Source organism: Oreochromis niloticus, linkage group LG18 (genome assembly GCF_001858045.2).
Source record: "Oreochromis niloticus isolate F11D_XX linkage group LG18, O_niloticus_UMD_NMBU, whole genome shotgun sequence".
NCBI classification, from domain to species: Eukaryota; Metazoa; Chordata; class Actinopteri; order Cichliformes; family Cichlidae; genus Oreochromis; species Oreochromis niloticus.
In genome coordinates, this window is record NC_031982.2 from 13,243,193 (window position 1) to 13,258,655 (window position 15,463).

General features: G+C 39.4%; 2 protein-coding genes across 6 annotated transcripts; one reads left to right on the plus strand and one right to left on the minus strand.

Annotated features, from left to right (window-relative positions):
* Positions 1–541: 541 nt before the first annotated feature.
* On the plus strand, positions 542–5,069 carry cirbpa (cold inducible RNA binding protein a). Of its 5 annotated transcripts, XR_270023.3 has the most exons (8): positions 542–699; positions 1,417–1,527; positions 1,633–1,739; positions 1,850–1,982; positions 2,068–2,200; positions 2,281–2,345; positions 4,709–4,800; positions 4,891–5,069. XR_270023.3 is itself a non-coding variant. In XM_003438186.5 (7 exons), the coding sequence occupies exons 2-7, from the start codon at positions 1,428–1,430 to the stop codon at positions 2,864–2,866; spliced, it is 552 nt and encodes a 183-aa protein (XP_003438234.1). In that variant the 5' UTR covers positions 542–699; positions 1,417–1,427; the 3' UTR covers positions 2,867–3,760. The 5 variants fall into 5 exon arrangements, 4 of the variants coding, with proteins under 4 accessions (XP_003438234.1, XP_005476235.1, XP_019203661.1 ...); XM_003438186.5 differs by lacking the exons at positions 4,709–4,800; positions 4,891–5,069 and adding an exon at positions 2,853–3,760; XM_005476178.3 differs by lacking the exons at positions 4,709–4,800; positions 4,891–5,069 and adding an exon at positions 3,456–3,760.
* Positions 5,070–6,283: 1,214 nt separating this feature from the next.
* On the minus strand, positions 6,284–11,264 carry ndufa13 (NADH:ubiquinone oxidoreductase subunit A13). The gene is made up of 5 exons (XM_003438185.5): positions 11,107–11,264; positions 8,096–8,174; positions 7,926–7,997; positions 7,389–7,458; positions 6,284–6,528 (listed from the first exon to the last, which is right to left on the minus strand). The coding sequence occupies exons 1-5, from the start codon at positions 11,198–11,200 to the stop codon at positions 6,409–6,411; spliced, it is 435 nt and encodes a 144-aa protein (XP_003438233.1). The 5' UTR covers positions 11,201–11,264; the 3' UTR covers positions 6,284–6,408.
* Positions 11,265–15,463: the final 4,199 nt, after the last annotated feature.

Here is a 15,463-nt window from a genome sequence, read left to right on the forward strand (position 1 = left end):
TTATTGTACTTGAAAACAAAGCATCTCTGGATTAATTATTAATCTGGTTTCTGTTTAAGACACAAATATACGCATACTTTCAGTTTAATGTCTTTGAAGGCCACTTCAAAGACATTAAACTGTCTTTGAAGTTTAAATTTATATTTTTGGTTGCAAAGTCAAATCAGATACAAATTATTATTCAAATCAGAGTACGTTATTCTGTGCTGCTGGGGAAACTACTTGGAGATGAAAAGGCCCAGAAGTGACTGATGGGTTCACGGTGAGGGTTGAGATTGCATCAGGGATCGGCTCTGAGGACCTCGTTTTTTGCGGGGTAATATTGAGATACCAGGCAGGAGGACAGAGGAGCTTCGTGAAAGAGGAAATGCAGATAGGTTGTGTAATGGTGGAGAATGCTAAAGATAAGGTGAGGGGGAGGCAAATAATCCGTTGTGGCGACCCCTAAAGGCATCAGCCGAAAACGAAGAGGAATTAAAGACATCTAAATGCGGCCCAACCTAACAGCACTATGCTGCGTCACCCTAAACAAAAGATGGCGCTGTTTGCGGCTGTTCTAACGGTCTGCCGCCCAAACAGCAGTAGAAGAAGGAGTGAGTGCGCATTGCAGTGAAAAGCGGATCGCGCTCGTTCTTCCCCCTCATTCGACCTCCATCGCAGCTCCCAGCAACTTCCCTTAAATCTCCGTGAGAGACAAAGGTAAATGCTTTTCTTTGTTAGGTGTTGTGTCTACACGGTGTAGGTTGTGAAATATAATCTTATTCATGTGCATCTGTATTTGTAAAGTATGAAAAGCATTTTTTTATCCAAGTTGACCTTTTCTATTAATTGAAAAAAATTAACATACGTTTTGTCGCTTTTTTTTTATTTGATCGTATTAGAATCGGGTTTTTTTCGATGTTAAAATGGTAAATCGTTTCAATTTGCAGAAATATGTTAATATATTGTGTTTTCTGTATTAATTGGGGCAGTTATATAAGCTGAAAAATAAGGCAGTTGGCCGCCCCTCGAGCTGGCGCAAAGTAGGTCATTGAAACAAAAGCGTGTAGCGTGGTGCTACAAAATGGCGCTGGAAGAAAAACCGCCAGCTAATCCGCTAACGAAACTGCGTCACGTTTTCAGGCCCAAGGCCTAGTGTGACTCATTTTTGAGTTTTAGCAACGATTATCGGTCAAATATGATGTAGTTTTATGATAAATTCGGATTTAATGCTCTGTTAAACGTCGGGAGGTATGTAGGTCATAACTGCGCAAGCAATGATCGCCATTTTATGAAACTGCTCCGGTGACCTACTTTCTCTTTGCGGCTGTTTAGCGATCGTGTGTGTCGAGGATTTTCGACGATCAAGAGCCCCGTCTTAGTTTTAAGGATTTGTGAGAGACTTTTTTTTCATTGCCTTTATTTATTTTTTTGTAGCTATAGCAAAAATGTCGGACGAGGGAAAATTATTCATCGGAGGTCTGAGCTTCGAGACCAACGAGGACTCCCTGGCTGCGGCCTTCGGCAAATACGGAACCATCGAGAAGGGTAATTAAAACTCTTTATTCCTCTTGAGTGTATATAGATTAAAATGACTTTATACATAAATATTTTACTAAATATGTGGCCTAATCGGAATTTCTCTCTGATTAGTGGACGTGATCAGAGACAAAGAAACCGGAAGATCTCGTGGGTTTGGCTTCGTAAAATACGACAATGCAGAGGACGCTAAAGACGCGCTGGACGCCATGAATGGAAAGGTAGAAATCATGCTGCTTCATTTATAATCGAATTTAAATAAAAAAAAAAAAAAATTAAATAATTAATTTGATTTTATTTATACATTCTTACATTTCCTGTTGTATTGCAGACGCTGGATGGACGTGCTATTCGGGTGGATGAAGCTGGAAAGGGAGGGCGCTCCAGAGGCGGTTTTGGCTCCGGCCCACGAGGAGGCAGATTTAGCGGCTCCAGAGGGAGAGGTGGGCGTGGTTATTCCCGAGGTGCGACGTGGGAATATTTTTAAAAAGTTGAAATTAAAGGTTTATTCTAACAATATCGAAATTAAAACTGATTTGACTTTAATAGGTGGATATGGTGGAGACAGAGGGTATGGAGACAGGAGTTATGGTGACAGAAGCTTTGGTGGTGGAGACAGGAGCTTTGGTGGCAGTGGATACAGGAGTGGAGGATATTCCTCAGGCGGCTACAGGGAAAACAGGTAAATAATCAGAGCTTAAGTTTGTTTGAATGCAATTTGTTTCGAATGCGTTCTAAATGCAAGTTTCTTGTTTGTATTAGGGGGCAGGGTGGATATGGTGAGCGTTCAGGATCTGGATCCTACCGCGATGGATACGACAGCTATGGTAAGCATCAATAATATGTATTTCAGGTATTTGGGTGCATTTATGTTGGGGCTGTCTGTACAAAATCTAAAGGAACATTGAAAGCACATCTCAGTAACTTGGCATAGACAAACTCTGCGCAGCACCCCTCTAGTTTTTGAATACCTGCTTTAAGTGGCAGGTTGAGATGCTGTACACATCAACACTGTAAATTGAGATTTCACAGCCCCAACATGTGAAGCCTATCACCATGTATGCCCCTCAGTTTTGTGCCCAACTTGATGCCTCTTTCCAAACGGTTGCCAGATTTCTTTTGTGCCCCTCTCTGACAAAGAGGCTGGAAACCATTAGAACCACTTAAAGCAAACCCCGAATGTCACGTGTTCTCAAATTGCGAGGAAGGCAAGGACCCCGTTATGCAAAAAGAGGGAGGGTTGTTAGACAGGCGGGTTGAAAGGGGAATATTTGTAAAACTCCAGTGTTCGAACTTGCAGTGTCTTTACCTCTGTGCCCACTTCTTATCCTCAGCTACACATGAGTAAACATCTCCCTGATTCAAGATCTTCACTTGGCTGGCTGTTTTTCAAAGATGCGCTCCTCAAGAAAAATGTCCACGTGTTTGCTGACCTTAGTTCTGTAGTTTTGTTGTAATAGTTCAGCATCTTTAAAAAGAAGAAAAATGTAGCAATGGGTTCTGGTCATTCCTGTTACAAATTACAGTTCAAGAATCTTAACCATGCTTAATTGGACTCATTTCTCAAAGATCGTGCAACAAAAGGCATCTGTAATCTGATACTGTAAAGTCCCATTTTTGGGGATCAAAACAGTTCTCAACATGGCTTTTCATTGAACAGCCACTACCATTGCTCTAAACTTTGTCCAGCACTTGAAGTGCTTCCTGATTTGATTCCTTTTCTTATATATTGCAATATCTGGGGCTTGTTTGTGTTCCTTATTTTCCCCCTCAGTCTCTGACTGACCTACCTCCTGCCAGGTTTTAAACTGAGAGGAAAGATATATGCTCATAAACAGACTTTTGGGAGACTTGATGCTAAATTCAAATTAATATTAAAAAAGAAGAAAAAAAACCTTAGTTTAACTGAGGCTCCTGTTTGTTCAATTTCCCAAAAGAGTGAATTCCTTTCAGACTGGTGAACTACACATCCGAAGTGGCCGGCTGTTCATGAAGTTGCAAATTGCAGCATGCTACAGTCTGTCCAAGGTATCTTCTGTGCTCTGCTCAACATCTGCATTTTTAATGTGCTGTAAAATGGACTAATCTTGTTTAAAGTGATCGAGAAATGTATCTTTGTTTCCCTAAAGCTATATATATCTCAAACCGGGAACAGTTTTGTACTTTTTGTTCTTTGTATGATCAACTTTTTTTTTTGTCAGTTTGGCTTCATGGAGCCTATTAAACAAATTGTGGAAAATGATCATGATTGTTGCCTCTTAAAACAACCGCATGGGGACTAAAGCTGAGCGCTGTAGGCTCAATTTAATGTAATGCTGCCTGAGAACTAAATCATCTGCTTGATGCAATCAGATGGTGCCCATCTCTGGACTGAAGTCAGCAATTTGGCAGGCTAGTCAAAGTTCTCCAAGCTGGGAGGGGAGGGAAAGCTGTTGGGTTTCTGTAAAGGTCAACATTAATTTAAGGGGGGGGGGGGGGGAAGCACAGCTAAGTCAAGTGAATCCTGTACATGTTAAACGATCCATGAGCCGAATGTTGTACCTACTAAGTGTGCTGATCAAACAAAGTGGCATATGGAAATATGGGGAAGTTGGTGCCTGGTCATGTTCATGCTTCATTACGTTCAAGAGAGGTCAAGAGCTCCTTCAATATCCTACAAGTCCTTGGAGAGTGAAGTGTTGCGCCTACCAACAAGTGCTCCTCAGAGATGAAAGCTGCTCTTGCCTAGTCAAATGTGAAGAAAGTAGGCCAGTGCACGTGAGGTAAAAATCTCCTTTTGCTTTGCTCACATCCTTGAAACTAAGTTCTCATTGTTGCCATGAATACCTTCAAGTTAGCCGCTGTTTAGTCCTCTGCTTCAGATGTCTCCTACAAACATCACAAGTCCACTTACCTGATTCTAAAGTCCATTGGGAGGTGGGGTTCCTGTCCGGGATATTAGTGCTCCACCTCGAGTCCACCAAAAAATGCATTGGTCCTTTAAGTCGGGTAGTTTTGTGCTCAGTCCACTTTGTTCACTAGTCCACAAATTTGCTCCTGTAATGTCCACAAGCCCCAATTCATGTGTAAGGTGTCTAGACTGCATTCACTTTTCCTTTGTACCTTATAAGTGGTGAGTCATTAATACTGCATGCAGTTTGACTTAAAGCATCAGTTGGCAGGTTTAATCCATTCATTTCTCCTCCTCTAGACTGAAAACTGACTGGATGCTTCAGTGGATCTCGTCACAGCTGAAGTAGCTGGATTTTTAGGCTGCAAGATCTCACGCAGTTGCTGTATCAGGTAAGTTGTAAATCACATGTTGTTACGCAAAGCTGTTTGTTTGGGCTCAAAACTGAAATTGTCAGGCTAAATAAGACTTCCTTGTTCCAGGTCCAACGAGCAGTGGGGTGACTGTCAACATGAAGGAACCTTCCAAATTCCTGAGAAGCACGTTTCCTGATGTTACAGTAAATGTCGCAAACCGGGAAAACAGCATTACAGAGCTGCAGTTGATAGACAAGAAACCTATGTAGTTTTGCTTTGGATCAAAACTTGAATAAAATCTGAAACAAAAGACCTTGCTGCTGTGTTTTTTTTTTTTCATCCTTTGTAAACACATGCCTGAGGTATTGCTTACTTTGAAACTCGCATTGGCTTTTTATTAAGAGAAATGCCAAAATGGTTGAAAAGTAGGAGGGAAAGGAATGTAGTTGAGGAAACATTGTCCTTAAGTTTAATTGTCATCTTAAGGAAGATTATGTACAAGGGCCAGAGACATTCCTGTCTAAGCCTGTAGGAGTAGGAAGGTAATGGCTCACTGGTACAATTATGTAAATAGACATTAATAGTGTAACATACTAATTACCCAGCTCCTCCTCTTTACAGTACTCTGGTATATGTAAGCCAATTTTAATGGTTAATATGACCTCACTCTTGTCAAGCTATTGTTTAGACACACTGATGGTACCAAGCTATTACTTGGTATTATTACATACTTGGTCTTTGTAAGATTAAGATTTGAAGGATTACATCATTAGAAGTTAACATTTTTAATGTGATATGAAGTTGAAATATGATCAATGCATCAGACGGGAAAAGTATAAGATGCAAATCTTTTGACTTCTGACACGTGTACGTGGCAAATGCAGCCAACTACACACAAAACAAGTCCAGCAGGTTTGTTTACTATGCAAATAACATGAAGGCTTCTGGTTTGTCTTGTAAATTAGGACAAACAAGTTTAACAGGATGCACCGCTGTACTTTTTCTGCGGGTGTTTCATTATGAAGATGAGTTGGGGAATAATGGCTTCATCTAAAAAGGTAATCGGACAACTTTGTCTTCAGAGTAATTTGATCTGTGAAATGAAAGCTACCTGAATCTACTGTGTGCACTGACCTCCACACTGTGGTTCACCAAACTCATCTTCCTGTACTCGGCACACGTGTGGTGTTACATTTTACAAAGGCAGAACTTCAGACTAGTAGATTTTGTGCTTGAGCACTGAGTTATATGTAATAAAATACAAAATAAGGATTCATATTTAACTATATTAATTCATTATTTAAATAAATATCAAGCATTTGGATGTCACAGCTGGTTGAGGTGTGTTAGTAATGTGCTAGTTCGTGTAGGAAAAAAAAAACGGTAAACTTCATGAAATAAATAAAGTACACTACATGGCTGTAAAAGGCAGTGGAGTATGACGATAAATATCTGAAACAGTACTGACATAAGTAGTTGTGGTTTCGCCTAAATTAAAGAACTGACACAGAAGCCAAGATCAGGTACAGAAAAACATACTTTAATTTGGAACATTTACAAGCTGAAGTGAACAACCACACAGGTCCAGGTGGTACCGCCTGTGGAAGGTGGAGGAGCTCGGGATGCTGGTGGTCTCGGTGGTGCTCACACGTACCACAGGAAGCCGAAACGCTTGTGCAAAAGCTCTTCGCGGGGCCTGAGGTTGAACAGCTCCTCTGACAGAGGGGTGACCCAGCGGTCTGTGTGAAAGACGCTCTGGCCAATCTGCACGGTTAAAGAGATACACAGTCAGCATCAACACAGGAACGCTGAAGTTCACCAACATCTGGGGCTGATCAATGTGACAGACCGGAACTAAAATATATATTTCTTTGTTATCCTGTTTACTGAGTTTTATGTATTTTTACTTTGCATTTTTACACAAAAAATACTTAGATTTTTGCAGTTTCCTTTATTTATTTATTTTTTACTTTCAGCTGCAGTAGTACGGGGTTGTTTAAATTGTGTCTCAGGTTAACCTTTGCATCTCAGCAGGCTCGCAGCAGGTAAGGTAGGTGGGAAATCTAGATAAGTGTTATGCTTACACAACAAAGCTGAAAATAATACTGTCGGTCAGTGTGTTTAAGAGGAGAAGTCAATTGTTGGACTGTATGAACATACCTCAGCTAATATTTGTACAAAATGCAATAGTTTATAGTAGTTTGCTATAAGAGAGACCATTTGAAGGTTTTAAAATGTACATTGCATAAATCTTTTAGTACAAATGAATTTTCTTACATTTTGGGGGCAAAATATTAAATGTTTTAAATTAAATGTAACATGTACAAAGGGTCCTGATAGTAAGAGTAAATTACATTTATTCATTTCTTCACACATGAAAAGCCCTATTAATTTTTTTTTATCCCATTGTGTTCAGTCCCATCCCCAAATTTGGTGTAACAAATTATATATTTATGACATTTTAAAGTATGATTCTTCTTTGGTCTCTGAACTGTTTTAAAAATGAAAACATCAAGTATATTAAAAACTAATGAAAAGACCTATTAAATAATGTTGGACAGGTCATGAAAATTTTTTCTCTATAATTATATCATAAAGATGCTTTTTTTTTTTTAACTTCTTACCTTCCAACCTGGAACATCCTTCATGATGATTGCCTCCTCTTCCAAGTTTTCCCTCAGCATCCGTAAGGTCCTAGCACAGAGACAACATTCAGCTCTGCATTAAACAGCTGACCTGTGTTTGCAAGCTTAGGCAGTATAAAAGATGGACATAGTTCATATGTCTGAAAAGGTCAATGGCCTTCAATCTGCATTCTTTCTAATGGACAGCAGGGGGCGACTCCTGTGCTTGAAAAAAACCAAAGGATTCCCAAATTCCTCTGAGACCTCAGTAAACACTTTCCTGATGTGTTTAGGGACTCAGTTTGTAGTTTGTGTTTGTACTAAACAAACCATTGAGGCCATTTTGTAAATTAAAGTCAATCTGGGAGTCAGAAAAGAGAAACACCTCAGTTTGAGGCTTCATAACAGAAAGTTACAGACCAACATTTAGGTGATCTAAACGTTGGTTGGCTGGCTAACTATTATATACAGTCTATTGTTGTAAACACCACTGGAAAAAAAAAATCATAGTAAGCATGCACAAAAGTGCTCCGTCACCTTCGGTCATGCTCTGCCTGCAGCAGAGGCATCAGAGCTATCCTGGCTTCCAGCTCCTCAATCTGCAGTCGCCTGCAACACACAAACACACGCACACAGTTTGAGACTGAGCAGTGCACACAGGTGTGACAGTAAGCAAAACCACATCACAATTCCTTGACATTTCTTACCTCCTCTCTCTGTTCCACTTGAATAGCCTCCAGTACCCAAAGACCATGATGCCGATGCCAATGCCGAACATACTATATCCTGCAGGTTAAAGAATGAATGAAGTAACAGAACATTATTGAGTATTAATGCACATTTTTAACATCTTTAAGTAGCTTAAGTAAGTTTACATATGTATTAAAACATTTACTATATTAATAGCTGCACAGGCTTATGCTGTTCTAAGGTATTATACAGGTGAACTCATTGAAATATCCATCAGAGAATTTGCTTTTTAACAACATCAGACCCTGTTGGAGCAGCTGACATTCACATATGGTGTCACCTGCGTTCGGCCACAACTTTGGGAATAAATTCCCATCATTCATCATTACATGTCGAAGATGTGGAAAACCTGAGTACTCTTCATTTTAAAGCAGTTTCACTGTGATATAAAGTCATCAGACTGCTACTGCTGACTGATGCCTCTGAGACTCATTTCAGGTCTTTCTCGTTACTGTCAATTAAGTGGTGCTAAAACTCAGTGTCCTGTACTGCTCTACAAAGCCTTATAATCTTACCATAAAATGGGCATTACCACATACTTTTTGGTATAGGGAGGAAAAATGTGTGCAAATTTCACATACCGACTTAATGAGGTTCCATTAAAACATTTTTCAGATTAACTCATTATTCACATGACGAAACTAATCCAGGTGCTGGAGTAACAAACAGGAAATAAACTTAATTTACCACTTAACCTTAATATGAATAGCATTCTTACTGCAACCACTATCTAGTCATGGAGTTTAACACAGTGTTTATATGCATTTTTACACTTTTGACACCTTATATTTTTAGTTACCAGCCAAAAGCCAAGCAAGTAAGGTTTTACAACTCAAAGGCAGGTGGGACAGTTTAGATAAAAGCATCTAAACGTCACAGTTTCTGTAGCTGCTGCTCTCTGAAACTCTTTGCAGTGCTATTCAGTTGCATTGTATTCTGCTGTGTAGTCTTGTTGGCATAAAGTCTCTTTTTGGGTTCACATTAAAATAACTTATTCGTAGTCAGCTTAATTTGAAATCGTCTATATAACGTTACCGTCACTAACTTGCACTCAGTCCGCAACCTGATTACTATGACAGTTTCTGAGGCAGCAGAGAGTTTTGTACCAATTATTGTGTCCCAACATAAAGAGCTGTGCAAAAGTCTTGAGGCACACCTGATCTCTTTATATTTTCTTCCAAGCCTTTCTTGTAATTTGCAAAGTAGTCTGACCAATCATTCTCCAGGCTTTCTGAAGGTCTATCAAAGTTTTTCTTTGGACATGACTGCTTTTTCCACTCATTTTCAGTCCTTGTACCTGACCATTGTCAAGGGAATGTTTCTTGTGTTTGTTAAGCCACTTAACACTGGCCTTTGAATAAATCAAAACACAAAAAAATGCACTTAACTCAAGGGATGCAACAGTGCTGTGTCTGCACATAACAGACAACTTACCAAAGAACACATTTTAAATTGTATCTTTATGCATTTTGTTACTAGCATCCTTTAACAAAAACCAATTTTTCATTTCTATTCTTTTACTTGAATGTACAAGAAACTCCCAAAGACAACACTGTTTGATAAACATCAAATATTTTTGCACCACCAAGCTAATTCCCAAAGAGCTGAAAGCTTGGCATATTGTAGAATGATGTGCAGTGTGCCCTAAAAAAATGCAGGAAACTTGATAAGTGGAGGACAACAGAGATGCCAAGTCTAAAAAAAAAAATATTTACAGCTCATGAACCACATCTGAAAGTCACGCCTGTAAGAAATCAAAGACCTGATGCAGGATCTGAGAGATCGATCTGACCCTTCGACTAATCCATCTACTGTTTACTGAAGCCTAATCAGAAATTGAGTCAGCAGACATTTTTAATACAGGTTAACAGAGGCATAAACGTTAGGTCTCAATGGTTGGCTGTCAAGAAGCCATTCCTAATGAAAGGAAACCGGGAGGAAAGGCTCAGGTATGTCAGATTACCCAAGAACTGGACTGATCATCAGTGGTAACATCTCTTGTGGAGTGATAAATCCAGATTTGAAATTTTAGCTTCAAATCAAGTCAACGTGTAGAGAAGAGACCATGAAAGAGGTACATTAGAGTGTCTACAGCCATATGTAAAACACGATATAGGTTCTGTCATGTTTTGGAGCTGCATTTCAGCCAGTGGTAAGGACCTTGTGAACACAGTAAAGAAGTGTGGTTGGATTCTGATCCATCGTGCAACACGATCTGGTATTTTAGTATGTGTTGTAAAAGCATGCCTGTATATAAAAACACAGCAGTGGAACACTATCAGCCATGGACTGGCCTCCCCAAAGCTCAGACCTCAACATTACTGAAGCAGTGTGGGATCATGTTGACTGAGAACAGAACAAAAGGGGACAGAAGCATCCAAAGAAGAGCTTTGAATGCCCTTCAAGAAGTCTGGAGAAATATTCCTGAATACCATTTCAGACTACGCTGTCCTAGGAGATCATCTTAATCAATTAACTCAAAATTAGCATTAGTTTGACTTTTCAAGGCGCAGACAATCAAGTAGTTGATTTAAATTAGTTGTTTTTAAGACTTTAACACTGTTAACCAAGCAGCAAACGATAGAACAGCTGGAATAGTTTCGTCAAATAAAACATAACCCTCCGTTTAACAGCAGGCATTTTCACGTTGAACTGAACCTGCAAATTAAACGACTCCCTGTGTTAGCTAGTTAGCATGTCGTTCTGAACCTGTCAATAACAATTCACATTAAAATGTTGCTCTGCTGCAAAAACACTTGTACAGCTGTTGTCGTGCTGCTAATGAAGATGTTCCTTTTAATGACAAGGATAAATGTAAGACCCCGCATACACATTTTATCCTAGCTTGGATCTTTGTATTTATGCTAATGGGTTAGCATAACCAGCAAATATCACATAAACTATCCAAAATTCAACAACTTCTGAATGAATCTAAATGTCTGGCTACGTGAGCGTGTGGCGTATGTACCCGAAAGTCCTCGTTTCGGTAGATTCCTCTTATAATCAAAGGGAGCATAGCCTCCCGGAGGAGGCATGTCCTGCTTCACCTTGGACCCCGCCATCTTCCTCCAACCTCCTCCAAAACACGCCAGTGACGTCCCTGAAGACACTCTTCTTCTCTGGTAGAAAAAAACTGTAGCAGCGCTCCAGCGCCCCCACATGTTCGGACATATTATATTATATTATATTATATTATATTATATTATATTATATTATATTATATTATATTATATTATATTATATTATATTGAATGTATCCAACTGTAATGTTAATTTATATTTTATAAAATGTTACATACCCTCAGGACAAAGGGACTAAAGACCTGAGTAACACTGGGCAACTTTGGGCTGACTCAGCATGTAACAGAGGCCACACATAATAGAGGACACACTCTTGACCTACTGATCTCCAAGGGCCTGAGCATTTCAAACGTTACTGTGTCTGATGTGGGCCTGTCTGATCATTACTGTGTTTTCTTTGAAAGTAAAATCTCAGCCCACACAAATATATCAACAGCAGTGATCACAAAACGGTGTATAACTGAACACAGTAGTGAGATCTTTAACCAGGTCTTCCCATTAACACCTGACCTGTCCAGAGGTTCAGTCAATGAGCTCGTCAATAGCTTCAATGCTAAAATGTTAAATGTAATGGACACTATTGCTCCCATTAAGGTGAAGGTTATCTCTGGAAGGAAAAAGTCTCCATGGAGAAACTCTACACTGGTGAAAAATGAAAAAAGAGAGTGTAGGAAAGCTGAGCGCAGATGGAGAAAAACAAACCTCCAGGTTCATTATGACATCTATAAAGAGAAACTTCACAATTATAACTTACAACTGAGGAGTGCAAGGAGGTCCTACTTCTCTGACATCATCACCAAAAACAGTCATAACGCTCGGGTCTTATTTTCTACAGTTGACAGGCTAACAAACCCTCCTGTGTCAGTGGCAGCTGAACTTCATTCGACCATGGCCTGCAATGACTTTGCCAAATTCTTCACAGAAAAAATCCAAAAGATTAGACAAGCAATTAATACATCAACAGCAGATCCAGGAAATGTACTGTGTCCACCGAAAAACTGTTTAAACACCATCAAACAGTTTCACCCTATTAACAGCAAAGACCTGGAGGACATCTTAGGTCAACTGAACTCCTCCTCTTGCTGTTTAGATGTCCTGCCAACAAGTTTTTTCAAAAAGGTCACAAAGACTTTGGAGTCAGACCTGTTACAGATCGTCAACTTTTCTTTAATATCAGGTGTGTTTCCAGAATCACTAAAAACTGCTGTAATTAAACCTATACTGAAAAAGGACAATCTTGACAAGACACAAATGAATAACTACAGGCCGATCTCAAATCTCCCATTTTTAAGTAAGATTACTGAAAAAGCAGTTTCTCAACAGCTCAATTACTTCTTAAAACAGAATAACTGCTATGATGCCTTCCAGTCAGGTTTTAGACAGAACCACAGCACTGAAACCGCTCTGACCAAAGTGTTTAATGACATATGTCTGAACACAGACAGTGGAACAATGTCAGTCTTAGTTTTACTGGATCTCAGTGCAGCATTTGATACAGTTGACCACAACATATTACTCAAACGACTGGAGAACTGGGCAGGTCTTTCAGGAACTGTACTAAACTGGTTCAAAACATACTTAGAAAACAGGAAATACTTTGTATCAATAGGTAACTTCACATCTGAGCAGACAAGTATCACATGGAGTTCCCCAAGGTTCCATCTTGGGACCCCTTCTGTTTAACATTTACATGCTCCCACTGGCACAGATTATAAAGAACAACAAAATAAACTATCATAGCTACGCAGATGACACACAAATATATATCACAATGTCACCAGGAGACCGAGGCCCTGTACAGGCTCTTGGTAAATGCATTGAGGAAATTAATGACTGGTTGTGCCACAATTTTCTCCAGCTAAACAACAATAAAACTGAGGTAATAGTCTTTGGTGCAAAAGAAAAACAATTACAGGTCACCAGAGAACTTCAGTCTATACACCTAAAAACCACAAACCAGGCGAGAAATTTGGGTGTAGTGATGGATGCAGACCTAAACTTAGAAAAACACATTAAGACAATAACAAAATCAGCTTACTATCACCTCAAGAATATTTCAAGGATAAAAGATCTGATGTCTCAACAGGACCTGGAAAAACTAGTCCATGCATTCATCTTTAGTAGGCTTGATTACTGTAACAGCATCTTTACAGGTCTACCTAAAAAATCAGTCAGACAACTACAGCTCATTCAGAACTCTGCTGCTAGAGTCCTCACTAAGACCAAAAAAGTGGACCACATCAGTCCAGCTCTGAGGTCTTTACACTGGCTGCCTGTCCGTCAGAGGATAGACTTTAAAGTTCTGATGCTGGTCTATAAAGCTCTGAATGGTTTAGGACCGAAATACATCAGTGACTTCCTGACCCAGTATGAACCTTCCAGATCCCTCAGGTCATCTGGATCCGGTCTGTTATCAGACCCCAGAGTCAGAACCAGACACGGAGAAGCTGCATTCAGCTTTTATGCTCCTTATATCTGGAACAAACTCCCAGAAAGCCTCAGATCAGCTGAAACACTCAGTTTATTTAAATCCAGGTTGAAGACTCACCTATTCTCAGCTGCATTTGAATAAAACACCAAATCCACACTTAAGTTTAAATTTCAAAACCTACTTTTTAACTACTGATTTTATCTACTGTTTTGATATTTGATTTTATATACTGTTTTGTTTGTTTGTTTGTCTGTTTGTTTGCTTGTTTTAATCAAATTTAAATCATGCTTTTTATTTGTTTTTGTTTTTAATGTCTCTGTAAAGCACTTTGAATCACCTTGTTGTTGAATTGTGCTATATAAATAAACTTGCCTTGCCTTGCCTTGTTAATTTTTTTCTGTTGATGTGGTAAAGTTATAACTACAATGCAAATAACAGAATAAATACATAAATATTTTATAACAAAGAAATGCCCTGAATCTGAGTAAAAGTGTATAGAAGCACAGATGGATTTCCTAAAAACATCATGTTGCAAAAAATGCAAAAAATGCAACAAAAAAAAAAAAAAAAAATCAACAGTGATGCTTGTTGAAATATCAACAAGCATCACTATTGCTTGTTGATATTTCCATTTCATCATGTGATTTCTTGCTGGCTTTGATTTTAGATTCACCTGTTTAATTTCGGACTGAAACACCAGAGGGACCATTAGCTACACCTCACTCATAGCAAGTTTAAGAACTCCCTTAATTCTTCATGGCACAGATTCAACAAGGCGCTGGAAACATTCCCCAGATATTTTGATCCATATTGACATGACAGTATAAAATGGGATGTGGTGAAAAACACCACATCCCAAAGCTGCTCTGTTGGATTGAGATCTGGTGACTGTAGAGGTCATTTGAGTACAGATGACCTGAGCTTTGTGACATGATGTGTTACCCTGTTGGAAGCAGCCATCAGAAGGCGGGCACACTGTGGTTTTAAAGGTACTGATATGGTCAACAGCAATACTCAGGTAGGCTGTGGTGTTTAAATGATGCACAGTTGATACATTGGAGCATAAAGAGCACAGAGAATACACCCCCCACACCAAGGCACCAACATCAGCCTGAAGTATTCATACAAGGTAGCATGGATTCATAAATTGATGGTGTTTATGCCAAGTTCTGACTCCAACATCTTAAGAAATCTTGACTCAATATTAGGCAATATTTTTCTAATCTTCTATTGGCCAATTTTAATGGACACATGCAACCTGTAGCCTCAGTTTCCTGTTCTGATCTGACAGGAATAATACCTGATGTGGTCTCCTGCTGCTGTAGCCTGTCTGCTTCAAGGTTGGAGTGGTGTGGTTCAGCGATGCTCTTCTGTAGACCTTTGTTGTAATGAGTGCTTAAAGCCGTCTGGCCATTCTCTGGACTCCATCTGATATCTGACATCAAAGTATTTGCTTCAACAGAAATGCGGCTCACTGGATCCCAGTAGATTAGCAGTTTGTGAAATAGATCAGCCAGTTTGGCACCAACAACTATGCTGCATTCAAAGTCCCTTAAAATCACCCTTCTTCCTCATTCTAACGCTCAAATTAAACTTCAGCAGGTCATCCTGACCACATCTACATGCATAGTTGCTACCATGTGAATGACTAGATATCTGTTAACAACCAGTTAAACAGACCTAATGAAGTGTCTGATATGTCATGATGACACAGTGACTTTAACAACCTACATATGGCCCTATAATCGAAATCCATAAGAGCAAAAATGTCACAGAGGCAGTGATATCCCAAAACAGCAAACAAAAGCAGCAG